General features: G+C 45.6%; 3 protein-coding genes across 7 annotated transcripts in view; 1 reads left to right on the forward strand and 2 right to left on the reverse strand.

The window, feature by feature from the left end:
• Nucleotides 1-5,568: 5,568 nt before the first annotated feature.
• Nucleotides 5,569-12,269, reverse strand: CNP (2',3'-cyclic nucleotide 3' phosphodiesterase). 2 transcript variants are annotated; one of them, XM_067312224.1, is made up of 4 exons: nucleotides 12,215-12,269; nucleotides 9,110-9,779; nucleotides 8,346-8,488; nucleotides 5,569-7,732 (listed from the first exon to the last, which is right to left on the reverse strand). In XM_067312224.1, exons 1-4 carry the CDS (start codon nucleotides 12,215-12,217, stop codon nucleotides 7,280-7,282), a joined length of 1,269 nt encoding a protein of 422 aa, XP_067168325.1. In that variant the 5' UTR covers nucleotides 12,218-12,269; the 3' UTR covers nucleotides 5,569-7,279. The 2 variants fall into 2 exon arrangements, with proteins under 2 accessions (XP_067168325.1, XP_067168326.1); XM_067312225.1 differs by lacking the exon at nucleotides 12,215-12,269 and adding an exon at nucleotides 12,015-12,042.
• Nucleotides 12,270-12,491: 222 nt separating this feature from the next.
• ODAD4 (outer dynein arm docking complex subunit 4) lies at nucleotides 12,492-24,788 on the reverse strand. 4 transcript variants are annotated; one of them, XM_067312217.1, is made up of 12 exons: nucleotides 24,654-24,788; nucleotides 24,213-24,344; nucleotides 23,775-23,928; nucleotides 21,685-21,746; nucleotides 20,488-20,644; nucleotides 19,207-19,431; nucleotides 17,981-18,188; nucleotides 16,335-16,421; nucleotides 15,647-15,843; nucleotides 15,344-15,444; nucleotides 14,391-14,469; nucleotides 12,492-12,930 (listed from the first exon to the last, which is right to left on the reverse strand). In XM_067312217.1, exons 1-12 carry the CDS (start codon nucleotides 24,765-24,767, stop codon nucleotides 12,662-12,664), a joined length of 1,785 nt encoding a protein of 594 aa, XP_067168318.1. In that variant the 5' UTR covers nucleotides 24,768-24,788; the 3' UTR covers nucleotides 12,492-12,661. The 4 variants fall into 4 exon arrangements, with proteins under 4 accessions (XP_067168318.1, XP_067168320.1, XP_067168321.1 ...); XM_067312218.1 differs by lacking the exon at nucleotides 12,492-12,930 and adding an exon at nucleotides 12,940-13,161; XM_067312220.1 differs by lacking the exon at nucleotides 14,391-14,469 and having other exon boundaries at nucleotides 12,826-12,930.
• The window catches only part of ACLY (ATP citrate lyase), a 37,297-nt gene continuing 35,043 nt past the window's right edge, over nucleotides 24,333-26,586 (forward strand). Inside the window, exon 1 of the mRNA XM_067312226.1 lies at nucleotides 24,333-24,383. The gene's annotated coding sequence lies outside the window, so the exon portion shown is untranslated. The remainder of the gene's footprint in view (nucleotides 24,384-26,586) is intronic.

Here is a 26,586-nt window from a genome sequence, read left to right on the forward strand (position 1 = left end):
ACAATTGCTTTTTTTTTTTTTTTTTTTTTACCTGCCAGCTGTCATTTCTTTTTTGCCATGATTCTACCAGAATGGTACACTTGGGCATTAACATAAATGATAGTGTGTGAGCTTAACACTTTCATATCAGAAAAATGCTTCTTTGGATTTAAAAGGGCAGCTTATGTGAGAATTCCCTGTGATGCAGCTAGAATTAAGGGCTTTGTGTTTCCACTCTAAGAATTGTCGTCTTTAAGGGAACATTTAATTTGCTCTGGGCTGAGTTTCTTCACCGTATCTTTTTTGATTAATCCACTTGAACATTTGATATTTGTGCTAAAACTTGAGTTTATGGTTTCATGTTTGATTTCACATACTGATCCATAATGTGGATGAGCTCTTTCTAGCTTTGAAGACATGCAAAGTTATATTCAGGTTATTAACTGAAAATGGTGTGCGTGCAGCAGTGTGTTCTCATAACGTTTACAGGAACTGTACAAATATGTTAAATTAGTCAAGTAGTTTTCAAGTAAAAGTAATTTACTAGTTCAAAGAAGCAAGAAAATGCAAAGTCAAACTTTGAACTGACAGTCTGTAACTTGCTTCTCTTGCACAATGTCAGGACAAATGCTGGAGTGATGAGATTAAAGCCTGGAGCTGTGTGCAGCTGCACCATCTCGAATTCGGAACGGATTTGGTTTGGTGGTCTGCCTGTTAACACGAATGCTGTTTTATTTTTCACCGTAAATGTAGTGTTATAGCAGGATATCAGTTGAGGAGGACTCTGCTTCCAGAATTCGTCTCTTTTTTTCTATGAAGTGAAGAGATAAAATGGAGAATCTTTTTTTGACTAGATGCTTTGTTCAAGTTAACTATTACCTTTAAAAGAGTTCTGGAGCTTAGCGTGTGGCATTAGAGCTGACAGAACTGTAGGAGACCCCGCTGCAGAAGCAGGGTTTGTGCATGTTAGCACTCAGCAGCACCAGTGTGCAGGGGCAGAGTCTTCAGAGGCATTGCTGTATCTGGAGTGTCTTAAACTGACCTGCAGGAGTGTAGTGATGTTTGGAGAGCTGAACTTTGCCTGGCTGGAAAAAACAGATGCTCTTTCGAGTACATGCAAGACTTTTTCCTAGAGAAACCTGACAGTAATGCAGGAAAAAAAAAATTGCAATGAATTCATTGCATGAAATCATTATTTTGAATGCTCATATCTGTGTCTTCCTTCCTTCCGAGGGCTGTACTTGTCCTATTCAGTTGGACAGAGTTGCTAGGCTGCAATGCAAGTTAACTTCATTTACAACAGTTGCAATAGAAACACGTGGTGCTGCTGCTGTTGAATACTACAGTCTGGTGGCTGTTCTTTGTCAGAATTTTTGACAATCTGCTTTCGTAGAGGGAAGATTTAAGGGCTTAAATTCTAGTGCTGCAGAGCAAAGGAGGCATTTTATAACTCACTCAAAAATCAACTTTAAAAATGAGTCAATGTTGAATAATTAAAAATAGACTCTGCGACATTTATTCTAACTTCCTTTGCGCCAGTGCAACTTGATGGATTTACCCGGATTGCACTGAGAGCAAAATAAGGTCCTAGCATCTTTTAGACTCTGGAATGGTAAATATTTGGGGAATTAAAATACCAGTCTATGCATATTGAGACTTCTCCAGTTCTCATGGCGCTCGTAAATCAGAGTTTACAGGACTTACTTCAGGAGGCATTCTGGATTCATAATGTATTGTCTGTGTATTAATATTACTGTACAGTTTGGAATTTTCTTAATCTTTTATCACCGTGTGCAGGGATGTATCCTGCGTTTGTCAGTGATTTTTGTTGTTGTTGTTATTAATTTTTTTCTCCCCCCAGTTAAGAAAGACAGGCTTCCTTCTCTCCAAATGTTAAATAAGACCGTTCTTTGGAAGATAGAAGTAGAATGCTTTTGAGAGCTTTTCTTCTCAGAGAGGAAATGTAAACAGCAGATATTTATATAAAACTGTACATGAATGCATGATTTAATGTAGTTAAATATTAATATGGTGAGTGCCAAGAGTTTTTTTTTAAGGAGCACTATTATGTGATTAAAAGTGAATGCAAACATATGTTCACTTCTGCGGAGCGCATTACAATGTTAATGGAATTCAGCGACTATCCCGTTACCTCAGGACAGTGGCAGGGTGTTGCGATACAGGTGCATTGACGCTGAACCTCCATCCTGTCTTAGCACAGCTTGGAGATACGGAACCGTTTCTTTCAGAAAAATCTGCTTGGATGTGCATTGTTTAAAACATTGCCTTTCACACTTATTAGTCACAGAATGGTATTTATGGGTTGTATTTCATATGTAGCCACAGGGAACCTTAATGCTGTTTTTTAGCTGCTACCATTTACAGGCCTCCCTGGCTTCCCTTGGCTTGATAGGGGCTACCAGGTGTAGGAATTTGCCCCCCAAAAAGGTTAGTAAGTATCTTAAATTGATATTATGCCTGTGCTTTTTCTGGAGTAGGTGATACTCTTGAAACACAAGCATGGGGGATATACATGGATCAAGCCTAATTTAGAGGTGTACCTTTCCCTTTGACATGACTACAGGGTACAAGGTGAGCTTGACGGTAAAGCTCCTCCTTTTAATGAAAAAATGTCTTTCTGGAAGTCAGTCTTGATCGTTACTGAAAGGTTGATTTTTGGCATGACAGCAAGAGCCTTAATAGTTAACTCTAAAATGTAAGTAAAAATGTCACTGGGCTGTTTCCCACGTGCAGACTCTGCTCCCTGATCTGCCTGGTAAATAGTTATACTCCCTTGACCTGAAATGTGGATGTTGAGCAGCTTTGATGCATCTTTCGTACTTGTTCCTCCAGCCTGCTACCGATAGGAGCTACCCTGAAGAGAGAGTTGGTGTGGCTAAAAGACCAAATTATTATTGAACGCAGAGGTCTTTTAGCAGACAAGATGAAAGTAATTGCTGTTCAACTGCTCAATAACTGAATAATGGAGTAACTGCCGACTTTGTCGATAGAAGGTGTAAGCTGCAGAAAAACTGCGTATGGGGAGTTTGGCTGTCAGCAGCCTGTGTAAAGTTAGGCTGAGCTGTCGTGATTCTATGTAGCGTTTGCCAAAAGATAAGGAATTGTTTAACTATTACGCTCTCCCTCTAAAGTTTCCTTGCCTAATTCATGATACTTGTAATGTCTGAGCTGCTGTAGGGCTAATTTCACATAGTGAAGTGCAGTTGCATTCAAATTAAAATGGAAGGAATTTTATGCTTTGAAAATCAAAACATGCATCAGTAATGTTAGTGTTGGGAGATACTTGCATGTAAATCGTCTGACCTCTAGACCACAAAGCCCGGTGTGGGTGTGTTGTGTTTTTTGTTGTTTTTTTTCCTTGTGTGGATTTACTTTTCAAATCTGATGCTCTGTTAGCTCCACCTTTTGCAGGGGAGCGTTGTGTGAGTCTTTTCCAGATATACTGAACCTGGACTTGAAATCAGCTGTAAAAACCATTAAGATGCTTCTGGCTGCCCACTTTGACAGGCTCTTCTAATTGTTTCTGCTACACATGCTACATAGGAAAGTACATGATTTCATTTGTGAACTTGGAAGTTTTGCTATAAAGCTGGATTCTTAGTGTTAAAGGCTTTTGACTGTTTTGTAAATACTTGCATTAATGCAAATTGAAGGGAGGAAAAAAAGGTTTAGGGACAACAGTATTAAGTATCCATGGAATATTGCAAGTCCCTTGAAGCTCTTTTTGTATCGGACTAGGATACAGAGTGGAAGCTATTGTACTGTTGTTTTGTTTCCGATACGGAAACTCACTCGGCGGTTGTGCCCAACCGTAAGGGCTGGTTTCTGAGCCAGCCTCGTGCTGGATGGCTGCGCTCAGCCAAATCAGACTTCAACCAATTGAATGACCAAAGCACTTGGACCACACGGTGGTTTGCTATTCCTTCAAAATTACTTCCTCCGTTTCAGTAATAACTTAAAAACGCTCACTTCTCTTCAAGCGGATGTTTTCGTCCCATTTAAATTTGTGCCTTGTACCCTCCCCTCCCCTTCCTTAGGGAAGAAGACAGCTCATGTATTGCACCTACTTGAGTTTCTCCAAGTAGTGCTAAGGTCCATCTCATTCTTTTATAGTAGTGCTATAACCAATGCTGAAAGGTGACAGACGCAGTGATAGCAGTTCTGTGACCCTCCTTACACCTAGAGGCCATTCACGCACAGCAGCTGCTGTATTCCAGAGCAGATTTCCATATTGTACCTGTTCACCAGGGCAGAAGGACCTGTGCTTGGCTGTGAAAGAATAACGTGTAACGCTTTGGCCTTCCTTGACTTCCCCTGGTTTTCCCCACGCATGTGGAGTCAGGGACAGGATTATCCTTTCTTCTTTGACTAGCACCAGTTAATTTTTCACCCTAGCATAGGGCTGACCTGGGGAGGAAAGCCCTTGTATGAAGCGTTTCAGGTAGAGTGCCAAGATGAGCGCGTAGTCTGCAACATAATGTTACTGAACTCAAGCTTTGGTATTACCAGTGGCGGCTCAGGAACGCAGTAGCTCATTGGAATTTGTATGCTGCCTCTGGCTGGGTATGCAATTTGACTGTAGTTCTGGCATAGTCAATATTATGTTGATTACCCCATCTTACTCCCTGCTTTCACTTAATAGCTCATGCTTCAAAAAAAGAATATAGAGTGTGAAGCAATGTTGGGGGGGGGTTGAGTGCAAAACAGCAAACTGAACACCTTCATTGCATGCATATCTGCTTTGTTGTAAAGACATAAAGGAGTAGTCAAGACAAAAAACAGACACTGATGTGAAGCCAACTTAGAGAGGATGCTAGGCCCAGTGCTGTAGTATTTATCTGAATTGAAGACAAATTCTGAACATTTACCTCAGTGTAAATACCTTTCCATTAGGAGGAATGTTTACCTCAGTGTAAATTACCTTTCCATTAGGAGGAAAGGAATATTGCATGGAGCAATCACTATTGCAGATCGCTTTGCCAAACACTTAATCCTCCCTAAGGCAGGCTTCACATTAGTATGAACACTGTCCCTCTTTGGACCCTTACCTTTCTAGGATGTGAACAGTAAAAATGTGAATATTTGTTGTTTACTTCATTAGGCATAATTCATAATGATGTGTTTATATGAAGAATATCACAGACTGAAGCAAAACCATATGCAATTGGTTTACTTTATTATAAACTGTATATGATGTACAAACTAATAAACACTTAAATGACGACAGTCTCACTGTTGTTCTTAAACAGGCAAATGAACAAGATATTCTAGCTGTGTATTTCGGTGCTGGATGTAATCTGGAGCACTGGGTTATGTTACCAGAGCACTGAAAGGAGAGGGGATTCTGCATGCTCCTACCCTGTAGCTGCTTTAAAATGCTACTTATTTCTTTTGATAGAACAAAGCCATATATGATTTTTCTGCTACAAGAGGCCAAAGCTGAGCATCAGGCACTTGCAACTTTTCTAGTGGCTTCATCAAATAATTTCTGACAGGAGCTAGCAACTCTTACTCTGTTGAAGGTAAGGGGCGGGGGGGGGCTACATGTTTTGTTTCTTGAATTGTTGGTTCCCCCCCCCCCCTTTTTTTTTTTTAAGCTATAATGGGAATTTATTCTGTCATCCATCTTTTTTGAAACAGCAGGAACTCTTTTGCTTTACCAGTAAGCTTGCACAGTGTTTACCGGATTAGCCCCAACGCGCACCTTGCTTTTGTTTCAAGCATTCAGAGAGGAAGGGTTTCTTGTGCAGCGCTGGGCTTGGTAGCAATGTTTCCGGTGTGTGCACAGCTCCTGATAAGCTGTGTCCACATGACAGCTCCTTTACAGGTACGAACCCAGCACATGCTTTTCAAACACAGTAAGCATTTACATATTAGTACTGGATTAATTTCAATATACCAAACACTGAGCCATAGCATGAGCTTAAACTGTTGTTCTGACCTGAATCCCATTAGTTGAGCTAAGCGTATAGTAAGGTAATGACAATATGTGACCAACTGGCAAACAGTTTCACTAAGAGCAAAAACATAAGCTTCGGTAAGACAGACTTAACAGAAGTGCTTGAACATTAAACCACCAGCTGGAAAAAAATTAGATCTGAGCAGACTTAAGTTATGTCATTTACAGTACCTCCGTTTACTTCCTAAATTACAATGTTACTTCCATCCTAACTTTTAACATTCAAGTACATTAGATAAAAGTAGTAAAATCTTGTATGAAGTACGGTTCTATACTTCAGACATGATTTTAGTTTCTATAAAATAAGATGGAAGAGACACTAGTTCATCTCTTCCATTCCCTGCCAAGGCAGGATTGTTCCCTATGGGATAAGTACACTGGACAGTACTTGGTTCAGCCCAATTTGACACGTGCTGTGAAAATGACTGGAGCCATGTTACAGGAACTGAACATATCTCCTGATACTTAGCTTGTTTCCCATTCTGTGACTTTTCTTTTAGCCCACAGTGTTGTCTTTAAGACATCTTCTGGCAATGCACTTTCCTTCTGTCCCCCCACCCACATGTCCCTTTCCACGATGAAGGAAGCCTTCGCGCGCTAACGGGGAGCGTGAAGCCGGGTTAGCCCAGGCCTGGGCAGCCACGCGGACGCCAGAGGCTGGCCTCTGATCGAGGCTCTTGGATACCCTGATGTCCTCTATAAGTCTTTGATCTTGGGGACTAGACTACTAAGTAGTAACTGCCATGCTTGGTAGAAATCGCCCATAATTGGGTCTTACTGCTTTTTACATAGTAATTCAGCTACCAGTATTGCTAATATTAGTCCCTCAGCTTTGGGAAAGGCAGGGGGAGACATTATACAGTTCATGTCCCCTGGCTTCAGACCAGTTACAGGCTTTGGTCTGCAACTGCTTGATCATATAGTACTGACGTAATGATCTAACGATTGTGGTTCATAGGGAAGTTATAAAAGACCATAGGAGATCTTCCTCTGAGGAAGCAAACAAGCAGAGCAGCACAGCTAGGTCTCTCCAAAACTCTTCCATTTAAAAAACATTCAGCACTTCAGTTATTGACTTTTTTTTTTTAATCTATTTGACTGTTTTGGTCTATTTGACAGTTTTCCTTTGTCAGTCAAGAGTCACTTGTTTTCTTCCTGAGGCCAATAAACTGTCTCCCTGGAGACATACTGGAGTTGGCAAAAGGACTTATTTAGTAAAGGTACGATTATTTCTCTTTACAATTTTAAAGGTTACAGGAGTTACTTGCTTTAAAAAACAAATAAATGGTAACAAACAAACAAGCTACCCTGCCCATACTATTAGATGATGGTGCAGGAACTAAAAGCAGAGCCCCGTTTGTTGGTGCTCTGCGTAGGCACAAGTTTTCCTTTACCGTAGTAGCCCGAGAATATTGCCTTCATATCAATCTTTTTAGAAAGCACAAGCATCCACATACCATTATCAAAATACTGCAGTTTCCCTCCTACGATCTCCCCCACGTCTTCACCTTTGTTCCCTGCCTTTTCCAGTTTTACGAACTCCAGCAGATCGAGGCCGGTCTGGACTGCTTCTACGCCGCTGGCGCAGCCGAGGGTGATGTGCGCCCGGCTGCCTTTCGGGAAGTTGTCTGCGGGCGTTATCTTATCGGTGTCTCCTGGCCACAGCAGCAGCTGCTGCTCGCTCAATTCCACGCGAGCCCCGACAGTTTTTGTTGTGACGAACAGAGCGGAAACGGACAAGGTAAAGCCTTTGCCGTAGGAGGCCTTCACAGCCTGGGGAAAGAGGGAAACAAGCCCAGAACACAGCTTTAATGAACCACAAACTGGTGGGATTTCTAGCAGCGCGGTTAGCTTTATTCTCCACGTGCTCAGGGTCTTAGCTGATCATGGCAACCCTCGCTTTGACAAACTTGTCACAGGGCATGCAACTAGGAGATGGTGGCCTGACGTTTCTGCTCCGCAAATCCAGAGCTGGTTACACCTTTTTTCTTCATAAATTCCAATATTTAACTGGGTGTTTGGACTCATCAGTTAAAGCATGAAATAATTTAGCTGTAAGTACAAGTACCCTAATTCATTATCATTCAAATCAAGGTGTTGGAGATGATGCTGGAAGTCAGGGCTGCACGAGGGGGCAGGAGTATTTTATTTGGATTAAAAGAAACTAGTCACCGTCTCGCTCACTTGTGACTTTTCTATTGCGCAGGCCACCAGAGAAGTGTTGCTGTGCTTTGGACACAGATGCTATCTCTAAAATCACCTCCCACCTCAAAGCAGAGCTGCGTCCCCAGCCCGCTCCCTCGGGTTTGTGGATACGCTGCTAGGAAGGGGGGAGAGGCTGGTGGAGGAAGGAGCCATGGGGAAGAGTCGGAACCCAGACACTAACTTCTTGTTGGGCATATTCCTCAGCTCCAGGCGCTTTTCCAAAATCCGTGTATTTTGTGGTGCAGTGTAAGACTCCGGGCGGCCTCTTCACAAAGTAGCTGGTGAGATCTGTTTTTATTTTGGGATCTTCAACAGCAGAAGCAACTGCAAATACAGGTAAACAAAGTTACTACTAAAAGATGACACCCCCCCCCCCATATCACCCCACAAGCCGAAGTCCCATCTAAACTTTCTTCACCAGCCTGTCCTTAATGTTTCATCTTACTTGCTGCTGAAGGCTAGATAAGTAAATAAAACTGTGTGTCCCCCCCACACACACACACCTAGGCTGATAGTGGATGTAACTAGAAAAACTTCTGCACATCATCGTGGTTTGTCTTAACCCTGATGTTGTAAGAATCCCTTAAGGGACAAGATTGTTCCATCCTTCCCTTTTGTTTGACATGTCACCTTAATTCTCCATAGTCCACTGCAAAAAACAGTGGGATGCTCAGCTGCTTTATGCAACACTGCCAGCGTCCTACCTCAGCTCCCTGCAATATCAGAGGAGCTAAGGACTTCTTAAGAAAACTCAGTTTCATTTGTTTTTAACTTACAAGAGCAACTTTGTCAACTAGGGAAAATATAGGGATCTTTAACTAAAAGTTTGCAACAACAAAAAAAAACCTGTTTAAAGTGTCACTTTAGAAGCTGACTAAGTTTGTTCTATTTGTTGAATGTTAATGTTTGATCAACAGAGTAAAAACTTGATATTTCTATACATACAGTATTTACTCTCCTTTTTGAAGGCTTTAAGACTTCCAAGCTCATCTAAGAAGGCCTGTCCAGCCTTCCTCAGGATCTCTGAACTTCTTTTACTCAAAAACCACCCAAAATACATGGGTAGGAATTCCTTCTCCAAGCTTGGTTTCATCTTCTTCAGCTCTTCCACTGACAGTTTCCATTGATTCTTTTCCTTAAGTTGCATGCAATCTATTCTCCACTGTGTTTTTGGCTCCGCAAAGATGACTTTGTACCGGTATTTGTCAGCAATATCAAACAGCTGATCCAGTCGTTCCCTTTCATGGTGAGTGTCATCCAAAACAATAACGTTGATGTCTCGTTTGCAATAGTCAACTAGATCCTCATCAACTTTTGAATATTCTTCAGGAACAGTGCTTCTTATTGCAGGTGCAATTTTATAGGTATCAACAGAAATCACCTTGCAGGCATCTTTATACCTATCTTGAATGGCCTGGGCAAGAGTGGACTTTCCACTGCCAGGCAGGCCTCTTAAAATAAAAAAGGTTTTAGATTCTTTGACCGTGGAGATGGTTTCATCATCATCAAGGAATGGGTATTGCAAGCTTTCAGGCCTTTCTTTTGCTGACTGAGTAGACATTTTTCTAAATATTTTAGGCAGGAACGTGTGACTCTTCTTCGAAAAGCCTCTGTTCTGAAATTCAAGAAGAAAATATTTTGTAGGCCAGCAATCCCAAGAGATGGCATATTTCTACTACGCAACAGCGCGCCACTCGGACCCTTATGGGGAGGGAGGAAAGCCGTGCTCGGAGGGGTGTAAACAGCTTTGGGAACACGTCTGTGCCACCACTTCCGAGTAACCTCAGCCGCCCTGCTTGGCTCAAACCACCCCCACAGCTGCTACCACGTCTGCAGGAGGCACCACGTTGTCCCACCACCTCCCTGCCACCGGACGGAGGGGAGGAGGAGGAGGAGCAGCCCTGCTCACCTCTCTGGCTCTGACCTTCGCTAGCCGCCGGGGCAGCCACGGTGCCACCTGACCTGGATGCACAAGTTTTACCACCACCACGCGGTAGCAGCAGGTGCCCATGAGCCCCCGCAAAGCTGAAGTTGAAGGGTCAGATTTATTTCAGGACGCTTCAGCCAACGCTTGTGGTTGCTTGTTTACAAAGAGACCCTGTGCCAGGGGGAACTTGGCCTGAAAAGGGGAAACGAATGTCCCAGGAGGTGTGACGGCTGCTCAAGTGTCATTGATTCATCCAAACAAAGACTATAAACCGATTTAAGCCTGTTTAGGGATTTTCTGCTCCTGTAGGAAAGGCTGTTTCAGAGTAAAGCCCGCAAGGAGACTACGTCACGTCAAGAATTGCCTTCTCTTCATGCCTGGATGCTACACTGAACAGCAGCACCTTTATGCCTCAGAGGTGGGAGTTTCGGGCTGGTCTTGTAACGAAGAACGACTTAAATTGCTTCAGGCAAAAGCAAACCTGCTCTTAGCATTTCCTGAACTGAAAGTTAAACCCATCCTCTCAGCACCAAAGCAAATGCTCGAGTTTGACACCAGCAAGCAACACAGGAAGAGCATCACCAGCAAGCTGGCACTGTCCCTCCTTCCCCTTTTGCCACTAGGTGCAATAACTGGTATCTAAGATTAATTCTCAGTAGGACCTAGGAAAATCTGAGATTTGATGAAAATGAGGAATTTGTCTAAGGTTCTGGTAATGCTAACAGGAAAAACCATTTTTTCAGTCAATACGTGAACTTTCCAGCCTCTCTCCCCAGCTGCATCCTTGCCACAGACCAGTCCCGGCTCTGCTGCCCGCGACAACCTCCTGTTATCAAGACCCGAGCTCTGTGCCAGCAGTCAAGAAACCGCAGATGCGATACTGAAAGAGCAATATTTGCCACTGACCCAAAAATGTAGGGGATTTTCATACTACGTAAACATTCTGCCCATCGCAGAAAAATACTGATTAACTGTTTGCAGGGTGAGGGCATTGCATGGCAATCAACTATTTCAACTGATTAACTTCTTTTTCTGCCCTTCATTCTAGAATTTGGAGGTGGGTTTTTGGTTCGAAGCACCCTGGGACAAGGACTGTGCACCAGCGTTGTTCTGATGTTCACTGTGCAGCAAGCCAGGCCTCTTGCGGGGGGGGACGATGAGCTCCAAGCACGGCCCTGCCTGAGACTGGCGCAGAATTCCTGCCCCCAGGAATGGGATCCAAGAAAAACGAGGAGCGTGCGTGTCTCTTGGGACGCCTACGCTGGCCTCCCTGGGGACTCGGGGCTCCCAAGTCATCATGTAAGAGGACGAGCACATCGGCTTCCTCCGATTTGCATGGACGAGCGCAAGAAAAGCCGCCCCAGGGAACTGCTCATCCTCGAAGCGTAAGTGTTGAGTTTCCGAAGGGGTTTGGGATGTTCGGCCCGAGCGGGACGAGGAGCATCTCGGCACAGGGCTTGGCCTGTGACTGTGGCAGTCGAACTGTTTTGCTGAAAGCAGCTGCTGGTGAGCGGCAGTGACTGAGGCCGCTTTTCAGATGCGCGAACAAAAGAACAATGACAGAAAACACCCTCGGGCCCCATTGTTCGGCAGCCAGCCCGGGGACAATGGGGACAAAGGCCGCCCTTGTGCCCGGGGCCCGTAAGGCGCCGCCGGACAAAGGCGCTACAGAGGCGGCGCTCGGGGGAGCGAGCGAACAATCCGCGATTCAGCGCGACCCGCTCGCCCGTCCCCGCCCGCGGCCCCACAAAGCTCCCGCTTGTCCCGGGCTCCCTCCCGGGGGCAGCTCCGGGCCCTGCCGCGCCGCGCATAGGGCGGGGGGGGGGGGTTGAAGGCAGCACCGGGGGCCGGGCGAGGAGCCGCGGCGGCCCCGCGCTGCGCTGCCCCGAGCCGAGCCGCGCCGCTCCGCGCACCCCGCGTTACCCCGGCACCGTGCGCTGCGCTGCGCTGCCCCGCGCCCGCCGCTCCGTGCGCTGCCGCCGGTGCCCGGCTCCGCCCCGGCCGCTTCCTCCCCGCCGGGAATCGAAACCGAAAGCGCTGCGGCCGCGCTCCCGTCCCCCCCCCCCGCCGCCCCGTCCCGCCCCGCCCCGTCCCGTCCCGTCCCGTCCCGTCGCGGCGCTCACCATGGTGAGGGCAGCGGCTCCGGGCGGCCGCCGGTGCGGAGCGGCGCGGCGGGGAAGCGGCTCTGGGGCGGGCGCCGCCGCGGCCCCTTTCATAGCGCGGGGCCCCGCGGCGCCGCCCGGCGGGGGCGGAGCTGCCCGCGGCCAGGCCTGGCCCCCCCGGCCCGGACACGGCCCCCCCGGGGCGAGAGGCCTCCCGCTGCGGCGAGCAGCACCTTCGCCCCCGGTGCGGGAGGCCGCGTAGCTGCGTCCGGGCCGGGGGCTTCCAGCGCCCCAGCGCAAGCTGGGGGGGGGGAGAGCACGAAGCGAACGTCTTCACGCTCCTGGACTCGTATGTAGGCGACCCAGCTGCCGTCTAGGCACGGCAAAGGGGACAGAGCTCTTGCTCGTAAAACCAACGTTGCAGCGCAAAATTTAATTCTACCGCCTAACTCCTCGGGAAATGCTATTCTACTCGGATGCAGAGCCACGCTGCTCTTCATCATCTTCTCTTTCCCCCATACTCGTCTCTTCTTTTTTTCCTTCGCTGCTCTTGCTCTCCTCGTTTTCTTGTTCGTCTCCCTCTTTATCGTTTCCGTGCTCCTCTTTATTGTTGTCGGCATCTTCCTCTTGCTTTTCGTTTCTCTGATTCTCTATGCTTTGTTCGCTTTCCTCACTTTCCTCTCTCTCTGCGTTCTTCTTGGAATTGTCTTCTATGCATTCACTGCTGCAATCATCATCTGTGGGGGGGCAGGAAAGCAGCTTTAAACCAAATTCCAGCACTGAGCAATCAACAGGGCACAAAAAAGAAGAAGAAAGACTCCTGGCCTCCTTCGCCACAGTCAGAAAACCCTCCTCTTTATTTTCTGTCTCACAAGACTCCATTTACTGATGATGCAAGAAGCTGAGCTGCATGATCTAAAGTGAGCAGAAACCAGGTACTGGCAGGTACATCAGTCTGCGTTCATCAACTGTGGCAAAATGAACATAAGGTAAAGTCCAGGTATGGTGGTAGCAGAGGACCCTGAGAAAGGTGGAGCTAGAAAGTGATGGTCGGAGATGGGAGGCTTGCACTTTCCCCTGTTCATTCAAAATTGCACCATTTGACCCAGAAAAGCTTAACATGATTAAACCTGAGCCCTGTATGTCTGGGGCATATATGTATTAAGCAGTGCACACGGCTCCAGGGCTATCCCTCACTGACTCTGCTTGCAAGTGCTCCTACTGCTCAGCAGGTGCGAGGGAGTTTGCTCTGTTCTGACTGAGGAGGAAGCTTCCCTACACTTGCAGTGCACAAGAATACGGGTGAAGGATGAATCCGGAGCAGGTCTGACTGCACAAACTTTGTTCCCTGCAGGCATAAGGAGGAAACTTGGGAAGTGCTGCCATCTCCTGCTCAGAGTTGACAGAGCCCTTAGATGAGCATGGTGGTACTTGGAAGCGGAGTTCCAAGAATTCAGTTGTCCCCTCAGTCAATTAAAATCCAGCTGAGGTTTTTGAAGGCCTCAGCACTGTGGATCTCCTTTATTCACAGTCATTTTTACAGTCCCATTTTGATGCTATTTTGCTTCTGACTAGGCCCACTGTTATGCACTCTGGGCACTGGAGCTGCTTTCAATGTTTTTAGAAGCAGCCTTTTATATGGATGGCACTGAAGAGCGAAATTAAGCTCCTTCATTATTATACATTAGCAAGGCTTCACTTGCATGAGAGTTGCTATAGGTTATACAAAAGTATCAATCAATATTAAACCCTCACTGCCAAAAAACTAAGCCACAAGTTATAACTAGGTTATGGCTTCACATGTAATTCCTGCTACAGCGTACTGGTACAGAGGATGCATGCAGCCCAGAAATTTGGATGCCTGCTATCTGGCAATGGGGCAGTTGCTTTATTGTTGCCCAAAGTGAAAGCCTATTCTCTGGACAACACAGTAACATGCCTTGTCCTCATCTGTATTTTCACTGCAAGAACACCATGCTGAAAACAGTAGTTTTATGATGCAGAGAAAATTAAAGGAACCTGAGCTGGTTGGACCTCAGGCCCTGAGGCACTGGCTGCAGCAAACTTGAGTGACAGGTCTGCAGTCCTTTTACTGAAGGTAGTAGGTGCTTTGTTCCCATGTCTCAGTCTGTGCCTCAGAAAAGGGAAGTGGGGAATTTTTAAATGTATGTGGTGCAGAGGTCTAGATAACAACTACCTTTAGGAGAATCAGCTGTCGTTTCTCTTTCTCCTTCTTTCAGCTCTTTGATGAAGCTTTTGCTCACATCATCTAAGGCCTGAAAGTGATATGACTCATTAATAAGGGCTTTAGAATACAGTTACAGATCTGTCCAAGCTTGTTTTCTTTTGATTTCTGCTATCATTACTTGCTCCTTCACTACCCCAAAACTCTCTGCAACAATATGCTTCATTTATCCCTGCAAGGATTATTAATATATGTTAGTATCCCTTATCAAATGTCTCCTCCCCTGAAAATTCTCTCACACATACACACACTGTCATTTTTCTTCATGCGGGAGAGTAGGTTTGGCTTGAGCATTGGACACCCATGAGACATCCCCAAACAGGTAGGTTTTTATGCTGTAACTTGTGATTGAGGTGCCTGGTGAGCCCAGTGCTGTGTGACCTGGGCAGGAAGATCACACGCAACTCACTGGCAGACCGATGAAGACACTGCCATAACATGCAGGCTGTTTTATGCTTGGGACACTGGCTGTGCCCTAGATGTTCTTCTATGGTCTGATGCAAAGTGGTTTCTCTGGGACATTTTGGAGAGGCCATAAAAGGGTGAGTTGTGGTCAACCCTGCATTCCAGCTGTTAGCAACTGAATGCAGAGGAGATACCACTGTATTCTGAGTGCAAAATCCTTGCCCCAAGAAGGTCAAAAGAAAAATTTCCCTTGACCCAAACAGGGCCAGGACTTCACTCCTCTGTATGTTGTACTGGTTCACAAACAGGGATTAAGTTTTCCAAGCCAGAAGCCTTCATATCTTTCATTATGTAAACTGCTTCAGAGACTGTATTCTCCCCTTCTAATGCTGTAACTGTCTAGTGACATTTTCTCTGTCCTCATGACATTAGAACAATAGTTACAACTAACTTATTGATGCTTCCCCAAGCTTCTCTCCTCTTTGCAACATGCCACTTACAATAATAATGGCCTGTTGAGCATCATCACTGTGAATAAGCTTCGCCTTCTCAAGTGCTTTTTCAAAGTTGATGATTGCAGCCTGGTAATCCTTTAATTTTACTGTAACAAACAAACAAAAACATCTATTTTAACCCAAGATCACAAACGGGAAAAAAACAACAGGTTAATTAAGCAAATCTACCATGAAAAGTTTTATCTGAACAGTTACTTTGGTTGTTAAATCATGGAGTTGTTCTCATTAAGATGGCGAACAGAGTGGCTGCCTCTATCCTTAAAGTGAAATTTGTACTAACATCTTTACCTTGTGCTTGTGCCACCAGTACACTAGCATTGAGTTGCCACTCAACATCTCCCTCCTCATCTGCTGACTGCAGGGACTTCTCTCCGTAATTTTGGGCTTCTTCAGCTTTGTTCAGTTCAAGGTAACACTGGCCAATTTCATGGAACAACCAGGTCTTCTCCAGGCTGGATTTTGCCATTGGAATCTTCTCCTCCCAACTTCAAGAAGAGAGTAAGAGAGAAAAACTTTTACTGAATTTCACTAAGTGCTATTATAATTTCAGTTATAATTTCAACCATTGGTTCTATAAACAAAAGGTTCTGGATGCTGCTATTATGAAAAGTTATTCTACACTGAGATCTGCTAAGTATTTAGAAAAAGACCAAGTAGTAAAATCTGGAGAACTCCAGATTGATGATGGGTTTTAAGGCCTTTGCTGTCTATATTGCTGGCTGGGATGAAGGTGCAATCAATACTCATGAGTACCGGAATCTGTATGGTCAATAAGCACCAGAAGCATCTGGAGCTGTTGGTGATCTGTGTACAGTGAGCAGTACACCTCAGCTGAGTTCCTGGCAGAAGACGTGTATTTCACAACTGGCTTTCTCAGTCACCCTTGCTAGCAGTATATTTAAACAACCTGAAAAGACAGCATCTATTTAATTCTAAATACAACCTTATGCTTTTATCTGTTACTAATTTTACATACGTGTCAATAGCTTGCTGGAATTTGCCGATTCTGGCATAAACTCTGCCAATGTTATCAAGGGCTCTGGATATGGCATCTGGCAGATTGCTGCATTGAAAAGAAAAAGAAATCATAGGAGCTAAAATAGTCTTATACCTGATACAGTCTGCATTTTCTTCAGCCCTATATATTTTCTTGGGTGATCAACGTGACAGCAGGATAAGTGTTGAGGAGCAGAGTTAAAGGATCAACGTCAGACTGAAAGTCATAAAACCAAGGTACGTTTTTGTTTTTTATCTACAACTGTTGCAACTGATATCCTGCAAGACACAGGGAAAAATGGTTTAGTTTTGTCACTGGCTTCTTTATGTGAATCTGGCAGCACTTTGTGAAAGTCTTTTCCACTACTCTTTGTTTCAACTTTCCTTTGTTGCCTTGTGGATCTTTCACATATCCCATGGAAAAACCCTATCAGCTGCTAGGTCTCTAGCACTAACAGCTGATGCCTGTCCAAGGAGAAAGTGAAAGAACCAAGGAAAGTGTCTGCAGGGTGTTCACATCAGCAGACTCCTGGTAACAGGCCATGCTCCCAGTGCTCTGAAAGAGCTTTTCCCTATGCTAAAGGCAGCTCCTTTTAAAATAATGTAGCCTGCGGAAATTAAAGTTTTTTCTTATTTAGTCCTCGTTCCCATGTTTGGAAGTGAACTGCTTTGACTACCCTTACCTTACAAATGAAAAAGCTGATGAAAGGAGAGAATAAATGCATTGCTGTGGGCTATGGGAGCCAGCAGAACGCCTCCTCTCGCCCTTCCTGAACTCTAGCCACCAGAGGGCGATTTCCCCCCTCAGTAATTGCTGCATTTCTGTCTTCTACATACAACCTTCAGTCAGTTTGATAAAGTAGTAAAATTATGCATCTCTTTCCTGCCTCTCCACTGCTAATTCTTAACTTTGCTTGGCATGGAGAGTGGGGAGTGGAGATCACCAGGAGAGAGGTAGAAGTGTCTTAAAACAATAGTAAAAAAATAAACCATCTGTCATTTGTGAAAATGATAAACAATAAGCCAGTTACATTTTAACAGCCCTATGCAATATCAGCAAGAATAAAACCAAAATAACCTAATTTCAGGCAGTTATTCAGTGTTTTCTCATGTGCGTTGAAAGATTACTAAATCAGATTACTAAATTCTAAGACTGTTATGCTCCATTCTGTTTTAGCTGAAAGGCTGCAGCAAAGTTTCTGTATGAGCAGGTAGCTCATGCCTCTTAGATAAATATTTCATGCATACCATCGTGATTTGAATGCAAATGATTTTAGGAGAAAGTTGTATAGGAATCAGAGCCTGACCTTTCTGAGAAGGAAGTGCAGACTAGAGGTTAAAGTGCTGAGTCTGGGACTTGCGTTCTTTTTTTGCTTTGCTTAAACATAGATTTTGATGTGTCATGTGGGCCAGGTCCTTTTAAAAATCTGCTTCAGTTCCCTTATTTTTAAACAGTAAGGATAATAAATCACTAGGGATCATGACACTTGGGCAGCATCTGAATGCATTGCCCTGTCAAATCTCCAGGTGGGACTTATATTACCTGATGCTGAAACATCTGAACAGAGGTACTTTCCTCTGCACATTGGATCTTTTCCCCATCCATTGGAGCTTCTCAGCACTTACTTCTGCCTGGCAAATTCCAGATCTGTTTTGTGGCTTTGCAGAGCTGCATCCATCTGGCCCATCTCTATCTGAGCATTCCCAATACAGTTGTGGAGGTTTCCAATCAGTTCATTCTTGTTGGGAACTTCATCGTCTGACCACCCTTGTATTGTCTTTAGCACATGCTCAGCTTTCTTACAGCTTTCTTCTGGGGAGCCGCCAGTCAGCACTAGAGATAAAGAGCAAAGTTTAGTGCTAGTGTGTGGACACAGCAATATTTGGGAAGCAAGAATAAGAGCAATTGTGTAGGCCCCTGAAACAGCTTGGGAAGGGTTATTGCTCTTAGCTCTTTGTGTATCACCTACGCTCTCCCCATCAGTCTCCAGTACATCTGCCCCTGGGAGACAGTACTTTGTTTCCTACCACCTGCCACTACTGGCAGTCACTTTCATCACAGCAAGTGATAGGAGAACGCTCCGGTAGCACTTCACGTTAAATAAATGAGAATGATGCCCATTGTCTAAAGGACAGCTGAAAGCACATAGTCCTTCTAGCAGGGCAGCCTGGTCTTGGAGATAAAACCTAAGTACTGTAGATAGTTCTTATCTCCTAAATTAGTCCCTTGCACTTTCCTGGTGAGTTGTTGATTGCATCAAGTTGGTTACAGTGCTGTGGGGATTAGACTGCAGGATAGTTCTGTCATTGCCTGCACCAAGCTGTTGTAATTGGAATGAACTGAAGGGCAGTAATGTTTGAGTTTTTCTTTCCTGGGTTATAAAACATAGAGCACAAAGAGAGAGAAAGAGAACAGAAGTGGCTGAATTACTCCTTCCTTCTAGACCACTGTTCTTCAGATTCTTCATCTCTCTATAATGGTAATTTTCAACTACAGAAATGATTAACTCCAGTACTCCGTATCTCTCAATAAAACAACTTATAATTACCAGACTGGCCAGGGGCACTTGCTAAGCATGCAGCAGTGGCCTACCTGGCTTTAAATGTTCTGAAAAGCAGTTAGCAAGGCCTCAAGTACAGAAAAAGATGAGGAAAAAAAATGCATTGGATTCTATACCTCAAAGTATTGCCTTGGGAAAGGTGAAGAACATAAAAACAAATACTTTCAAAAACTGCCTGGTACTGTTTGTTAATAATTGCACTGCTTCTGTTGTCATGGTCTGTTATTACTACAGCAAATAATTACATATGCCAGTCATCGTTTTCTTACTGCCTCCAGGCAGGACACGTACACATATCAATGTCTTCCATACTCTTCACAATGTATCTGGCAACTTCAGCTGGTTTTCGTTTCCTGTCTCGGATCCACCTTTGCTGCCTGAGCTTGCGCTCCCTCACTCGCGCATAAATAGGCTTCTGCTGCTGCCAGAATTCAGCGCGTGTGTCCAGGTAGGCAATGCCACCCAAAACCAGGTCCTTTACTTTGATTCCCTGCTTTGTGCTGCTCTTCATCAAGTCTGAAAATAAGATGGTAGAACGCAGGAGAGGATTAATGTCTGTGATGAATGAAGCTGCAGTTCAGTGGAGGGGGAGTGCCTGTGAATGTTTGTCTATTATGATAGAGAGAGAGTCCCAGAAACTGTGCTCCTCAGAACCGATGTGGCTTTGAGAGAGAGGTCAGAGAAAGCTTCTCTTGCTGTTACCCATCCGTGTGTGTTTTAGGGAGCTGGAACTGTTGTTCCCAGCCCCTAGAGCTGCTGCCTTCCCTGCTCACAGAATCGAGAAGAGGCCTACTTAACGGGAGCCAGGTGTGGTGAGTGAGCACCTGTCCTCCTGGACAGAACAACTACATGGGAAACTGTTTCCCTGGACAGACTCATTTGTACTTAAATGGCACTTCAAAGCAAGAAAGTGTTGTGGATTAGATTGCAATATGGAAATTGAGAGGGCTTTTACATGCCTGGAAACCAGATAGCCCACATTTGGTATTACTGTCATTAATAATATAAAAGCTGCCAATAGACTAGATTCTTAATTATTCTTCTGTTCCTGGGTAAATGTTTTCCTAGAAAAATGACCAAATGGGGATCACCTCTGTACCTAGTTCTAAAATATGATACTTTTCTGAATTCTGCATCTTGATCTTAACAGCATTTATAATGAAACTGTGAATAGGTATAATCTTATTAGCAATGTCTTGCACTTAATACAAACCTTAGTGTATTTTATCATTATGCCAGAAATGAAATAATTTGTAATGATAAAGTTTCTGCTTTTGATTTCATCAGCACAGATTGCTTTGAGTTGAATTGTTGCTAAACTGTTCATTAGAAAAACCTGCTATTTCATTAGGAAGGAAACATGCTCACACATAGTTATGAATATTGGATCTGGCTCCAAAATTACTTGTGCTCTCCAGACATCTACCTCTCTCAAGACCACTGCATATACTTTACATGATATGCGACCTGTGATGCAAATAGGGAAGAGTAGTCATAGGGATATAAAAGAAGGGGAAAAAAAGGAAGAAACTGCATAGAAGGAACATTTAGTTAAATACATTGGAGTAAGACCTTCATCCTTGAGCAGCTTTTCTAGGTAGGCCTTGTCAGCGTAAAGCTCTCCAAGAAGCTGTCGCTCTGTTTGCGGATTTCTCACACGCTCCTGTTTGCTTGTCCGCTTTTGATCCTTGGTCAGTTTGATTTGGAGTTTCTGTTTTGCTTTTTTGCTCTATAGCAATAAAAAATCAAGTAAGTTGGGGGGATAAGCAGGGAACATTAGAATTAGGAGGAAAGGCCTGGCTTTTAGAATTCTATTTACACTCTGTATAGGCCAAATTATTTTTTAAGTAAAAACAAGAAGTCAGGCCTGTGTCCCACCAATTGCTTTAGTTGTAAGCAATTGAAATTTTGAACCCAAACATGCTCTCTCATTTCCAAGAACAGGAGGGGGCGTTATAGTAAGAGTAAGAGCCCCACTGTCTTAGCACAGTGTCTTCTACTGTTCTAGAGGGCTTCCTGGCCAGTGCTGTGGGAGCACATTAAACTTGTGGGATAGGCAGGTCTAGTTCTCCCCAGTCAAAGAAAAAGAGGTTTTAACTGCCAGGGCTTCTGAGAGTATTTCTAAAGTTTCACATCCAGAATCCCAGCAATTACAGTGCCTATCTTTAGTCCCCTTTGTACAAATTATTCTAACCACTGAGTACCCATAATTCCAGCTGAAAGAAGGGATGAGCATTCACTGCACTGACTTCAAAGGGAAATGCGTATGCTTGGCATCTCAGAGGAACAAGGCACTACTTCAGAAGACCGCCTCAAAAGCAAGCAATTGAGAAAGTGTCCACTCTCAAAAATATGAACCTTAAACATCAGGTAAAACCAAAGTAAATAATGTAGATAAATGTACTCTGGCTCTGACCTCAGTGCTGTTACTTATTACCTTTTGCTGGGTGATCTCCCTTTAGAAACAACAGTCAGGCTGGTAGAGAAATTTCAGATTAGGCTCTGTTTCTTCTTGGTTGCTCTTCCCTGCCCTTCTGCCTTCTCCTTTATATTTTGTGTAGCTTGAGCCAAAACTCCATTAAAAGCAGGTGTGTAAATACTCTCATAAAGGATCAGCATGCTCCCTATGCTCAGAATGCTTCACTAGATCAACCATATCCCCATCCATGTTGCTACAGAAACTATTAATCTTGTAGTGCCTATTTGCAGAAAACATTAGCATTATAATAACTCTAGTTAGCTTCCAAAGCAAGAGCTCTTCCACTGTACCTCTGCCTGCCTGCTTAAAAAGCAGAGGTCCTCTTTATTCTCCAATTTAACTGAGGACGGACCTGCAAATATAGAGAACGTATTTGTTAGTGTTCAAGAACTGCAATACAGAGCTCTAGAAATCAAAATGGCTGTAAATGTGCCAGACCTATACTATCCTGCTTCAAATAAAGCTTTCTACTAACTCCTTCATTTGAAATACATGGATGTTAGTATGTTCTTTAAGCAGGGATTACAGCTCATAAATGCTCATCTCCTCTGGATTTTAATTATTATTTTCACATGGCACCAGGGGGCACCCATCACAGATCAGAATTCTGACACAGACGTATGCTAAATCCTGCATGGAGGCATTAACAAAAGGATGGCATGTTCTTCTAAGGGATCACAGCTAAGATTTAAAATGAGAAAAAAAGCTCATAAGGATCTTCAGCAATGCAGAGAACTATTTTAAAGTGTTTGTACACTGATATAATGGCAAAAATCCCGTTTCATTTTCATTGTGACACCCATTTCTGCTATTCAGAATGCATTCTGGCAATGCAGGAACAGTGAAAAACAGTTCTTTATCTTGGCCTGGTCAGAAGGAAGAAAGGAGCTTCAAATGCTGTTGTAGAAGTATTTCTTCCAGCAAGGCAACTGGGCCAAGATCAGCTATGTGAGTACACGCGTATCAGGGAAGGCAGGTGTTTCTGAATCTGCCAAGCAAAGCAGATTCAGTAAAGCAGTTTGGGGGATGTGCCCTATTAATGTATGCGCATTTCCCAACTATTTAAACATCCAGATCAAATGCCAATATGTTTCATTGGGGTTTCTTCCCCTGCATCTAGGAGCTATAGCTTGATTTAAAATGGCTTGTTTTTTATCTATTCACTTTGTCTACAGTCCAGATGCTCAAAGCGCTTAGCTCAATATATTAAGCACAGCATTTTAACTGAGAATTGCAATGATATCTAGATACTTGGATTAAGCTAAGAAAGCAGCAGCAGTGGAGGAAAGAAAGCCTGATCTGGCATCTTCCCTATCTGTTTTCTAAATGAACATCACATATGAAAAAGCTTCAGGCTTTGATGCAACTGTGACATGAAGTTAATCTGTTGCACTGGAGGTGGACTGAAATTTTGAAACTGATTTCGCTGAGAGTGAGGCACCTAAATATCTTGAGGATCAGGGTCTACGTGTATGGGTGTGCAGGCAGGGTGTGTCCTGGCTCTGTGAATGGATAGGCTGCAAGGGAATCCACCTGAGCAGCTTCCAACTAGCTTGGCGGGTTTTACAGTGGCCTTGCCAGCTCTGTGCAGGTTGCTCTGTGCATGTGATAAAGCCATTTGTGTAAGGTGGCAGCCCCATCTGAGGTGTGCCTGTGCGCCTGAGAGTGGGTGCACATCGTGTCCAAGCTTGTCTGCATGTAAAAGCATTGCTGAGAGAAAAACTAAGGGGAAGGGGACAAGGTTTTGCTTTGCTTTGAACGTCACTAGGTCCTTGGCCTTTCCTGTCTCCTGCAGGACGGAGTTCTATCTAAGCCAGAAATTATGAAAGCAATGCTCCATTGCAATAGTCAACAGTTTCACTAGTCTTATGCAATGTAAATTGGAGGGAGATCAGGATCTCAGAATGGTCAGTCTCAGGTAGCAAGGCAAATTTCATTAAGAAGTTTTAATATGGGGATAAAGATCTCAGAATGGATTCTGTAATCAGTAGGATAGGAGGCAGAAAGATGAGCAGTAGGGCAGTAAGTAGATGTGCTGCTTTCTTCTGTATTACCTAGAATATTTTCATGGTGACTTTAGAAATGTAGTAATCAAAATTGTGCCAAGGTCATAATTTACTTTCCCAATTGAAGTTATTAGATACTGTATATGAATAGGCATTCAGCCCCCCCAAAAAAAACCCAAACCAAGAACAGGGCTGTGCCCTTTTTGGTGGTTCCTGTTTTCATCTGAGAATAGCTACTGAGCACGTGAATCCAGAAGCAAAGAGACTCTGCTGTTGCAAAGTCCTTGTGTCATTTGCAGAGCTAATATGTCATCAGCTGTCAAATGGACAGCTTCTGGCTATGCTTGTAAGCTCCATGAAATGCAACATCTTACTTCCGATGCAGTTAACAATTGCCTCCTGGGATTTCTGGATACCCAGTCTGAATTTCTGTAGTTCTGGACGTAGTCTGTAGCCTCGATGATAAAACACCAATGCAAATTCAAAGTCACCCATGGTATATAGGGTCTCAGCTTTTTGATAAAGTCCCTGAAATGACATTTAAAGACATTGGAGACTTCAATAAATTCCTTGCTAGGCAGAAGTGAGAGCCTTATGCCATCGCAACACGCATACGGTAAAGTCCAATCCTGAAACTCTTGCTCGGATGACTAACTACCTCCACCTCCCTGGGAGCACTAAGGTAAGTGTGCAGGATGAGGCCCCTTTTGCTTTTTGAGTTAGCTGTTTCCCCACAATGCTGAGAGTTTCACACAGACAAAAGACCTGTCCTTGGCCACCCCAGGCTTTCTTGCCCCTTCGTTGCTATTTACCTTGGAGAATGTTTTGTCATTTTGGAGAGAAGCTTCTGCGTCTTTCAGGGAATTTTCTGTGTCTCCAAGTTTAAGGTAACATTTTGAGCGGGCAACCAGACAGTGCTTGTCGCCTGGTCGTAGCTGCAGCGCCTGGAACGCAGGGGACGTGGATGCACATTCGGGAAGCACGTAAGCACATGTATTTGATGCGACCTGCTCCAGGCCTACATGGATCTTGGTGCCCCCTCCCCAGGCCCCGTCCCCTGGTGGTGCCACCTCCATGTGACCCTGGTGCCCCCTCCCCAGGCCCCGTCCCCTCGTGGTGCCACCTCCATGTGACCCTGGTGCCCCCTCCCCAGGCCCCGTCCCCTCGTGGTGCCACCTCCATGTGACCCTGGTGCCCCCTCCCCAGGCCCCGCCCCCTCGCGGTTGCCCCCGTCCCCCGGGCAGACCCCCCACCTTGGTGAAGCAGGGCAGCGCCTTGCCGTGCTCGCCCCGCCGGACCAGCAGCGTCCCCTCGGCCACGAAGCTGGGGAAGGTGCCGGTCGGCACCTCCGCCCCCGCCTCCCCCATCCGCCCGGCCCGGCCCGGCCCGGCTCGCCGCGCCGCCGCCGCCTGGCAACCGCTGCCTGGCAACGGCCGGCTTCCGGCGCGGCGCCCCGCCCACGGCCGTGTCGTCACGCGCCTCGCCCCGCCCCGCCGTGGTTTGGGCGCCCCCTGGCGCCGCGGCGCGACCCCCGCTCCGAGCCCGGCCGGCCGGCGTGGTTTGGGGACCGTCCCGCCCCCTGTCCCCCCGGCCGGCGTGGTTTGGGGACCGTCCCGCCCCCTGTCCCCCCGGCCGGCGTGGTTTGGGGACCGTCCCGCCCCCTGTCCCCCCGGCCGGCGTGGTTTGGGGACCGTCCCGCCCCCTGTCCCCCCGGCCAACGTGGTTTGGGGACCGTCCTGCCCCATGTCCCCCCGGCCAACGTGCTTTGGGGACCGTCCCGCCCCATATCTCCCCAGCCAACGTTGTTTGGGGACCGTCCTGCCCCATGTCCCCCCGGCCAGTGTGGTTTGGGGACCATCCTGCCCCATGTCTCCTTAGCCAGAGTGCTTTGGGGACCGTCCCCTTGGCTCATGTGAGCTGAACTGGGATTGCTGCGTTTCCTCCAAATGTCAGTAAATAGGCGTCGTGCTGCATTTAGATACTGACTGTAACAGCGTGTTGGCAGCGCGTGTTTTCTGCAGAAATTCCTGCGAAGTCGCGGTAGTTTTCCTCGAGCGCTGCTGTAGCCAGCTCACTCACAGCGACGGCTGTGCCTGCTCGTATTTCCTCTCTTCTTTTTTTAACTTTCTCTTGACTGTTTACAAATATTTGCTGAACACTTGCATTCAGAACATTTCAGGATGAGGCATTAGCTGGTAGCTTGTTATCCCCTGTTGTGTACTTAGACTAAAGTTTCTCTGTTTAAGATCTTCAGGCCGGCTTGTTCACGGCTTGCAGTGTGGCACAGTTTAATCCTATGTTTATCAATGAGGTGGCACAAAAAGAGGTTTTGCTGCTTTGGGATTAGGCACTTTCATCTTGCATTAGGGATAAGTGTGGCGCAGGTGGGTGGCGGTGGGAGGAGAGGTGGGTGGAGGAAAGGTTGCGCATTGCTTTGGAGAGAAGAAAATGCATATTTTGAGCCAAAATGAGCGTGGACTCTAGTCACTCAGGGTGTTGTATGCTGGGTGCTTACAGTGCCTTTCATTTAGTCTTTCCTGACCCAACTTGTCTGGCTATAGAGGATCTGGCATTTGTTCGGCTTTTGTTCGCACAACTGCATTTCCAAACTCCTGCGCTGGAGGCCCAGCCCTGAAAGCGAGGGGGTGTGGGAGGGCAGGCTAATCTTCAAACTTCGGCTTCGCAGAAAGCCATCATGTGAATGCCTCGCAGCCACGGCTGAAGTCAGGCTGGACGGGTTCCTGGGCTCGGTCAGACCGGGAGATGGTGCGTACCGCAGGGGTTCGGTGCGGGCACCCCACCGGCTGCCTGACCAAGCGCGCAGGGGGCACAAGCTGCTTCGGGACTCTGTGCTGTTTTCTGGCAGTCTGTGGTCCTGGTGGCATCACTGCAAAGCCTGATCCTCCTGGATAAATGATGGATGAGAAATTCTGCCGGTTCTCTCGTCCTATCAGCAAATGTTACTTTTGACTTTATTTTGGCCTTGGATAAGACCCTGCCAAGATTAATGTTTGAGGCAATTTGTTCCAGCCAAGTGACTCAGAGTGGGTGTGGTAGTGTCTGTCCTGCTCAGAAAACGCTCCTGCGTAGAGCGATTTAGAGTAAGATTTAACTTCATCACAGGGGCAGAATGCTGGATTCTGGAAAGGACGAAAGAATGAGCCGGCCGGTCCTTGCAGGGGGTGT

Source organism: Apteryx mantelli, chromosome 28 (genome assembly GCF_036417845.1).
Source record: "Apteryx mantelli isolate bAptMan1 chromosome 28, bAptMan1.hap1, whole genome shotgun sequence".
Lineage (NCBI taxonomy): Eukaryota > Metazoa > Chordata > Aves > Apterygiformes > Apterygidae > Apteryx > Apteryx mantelli.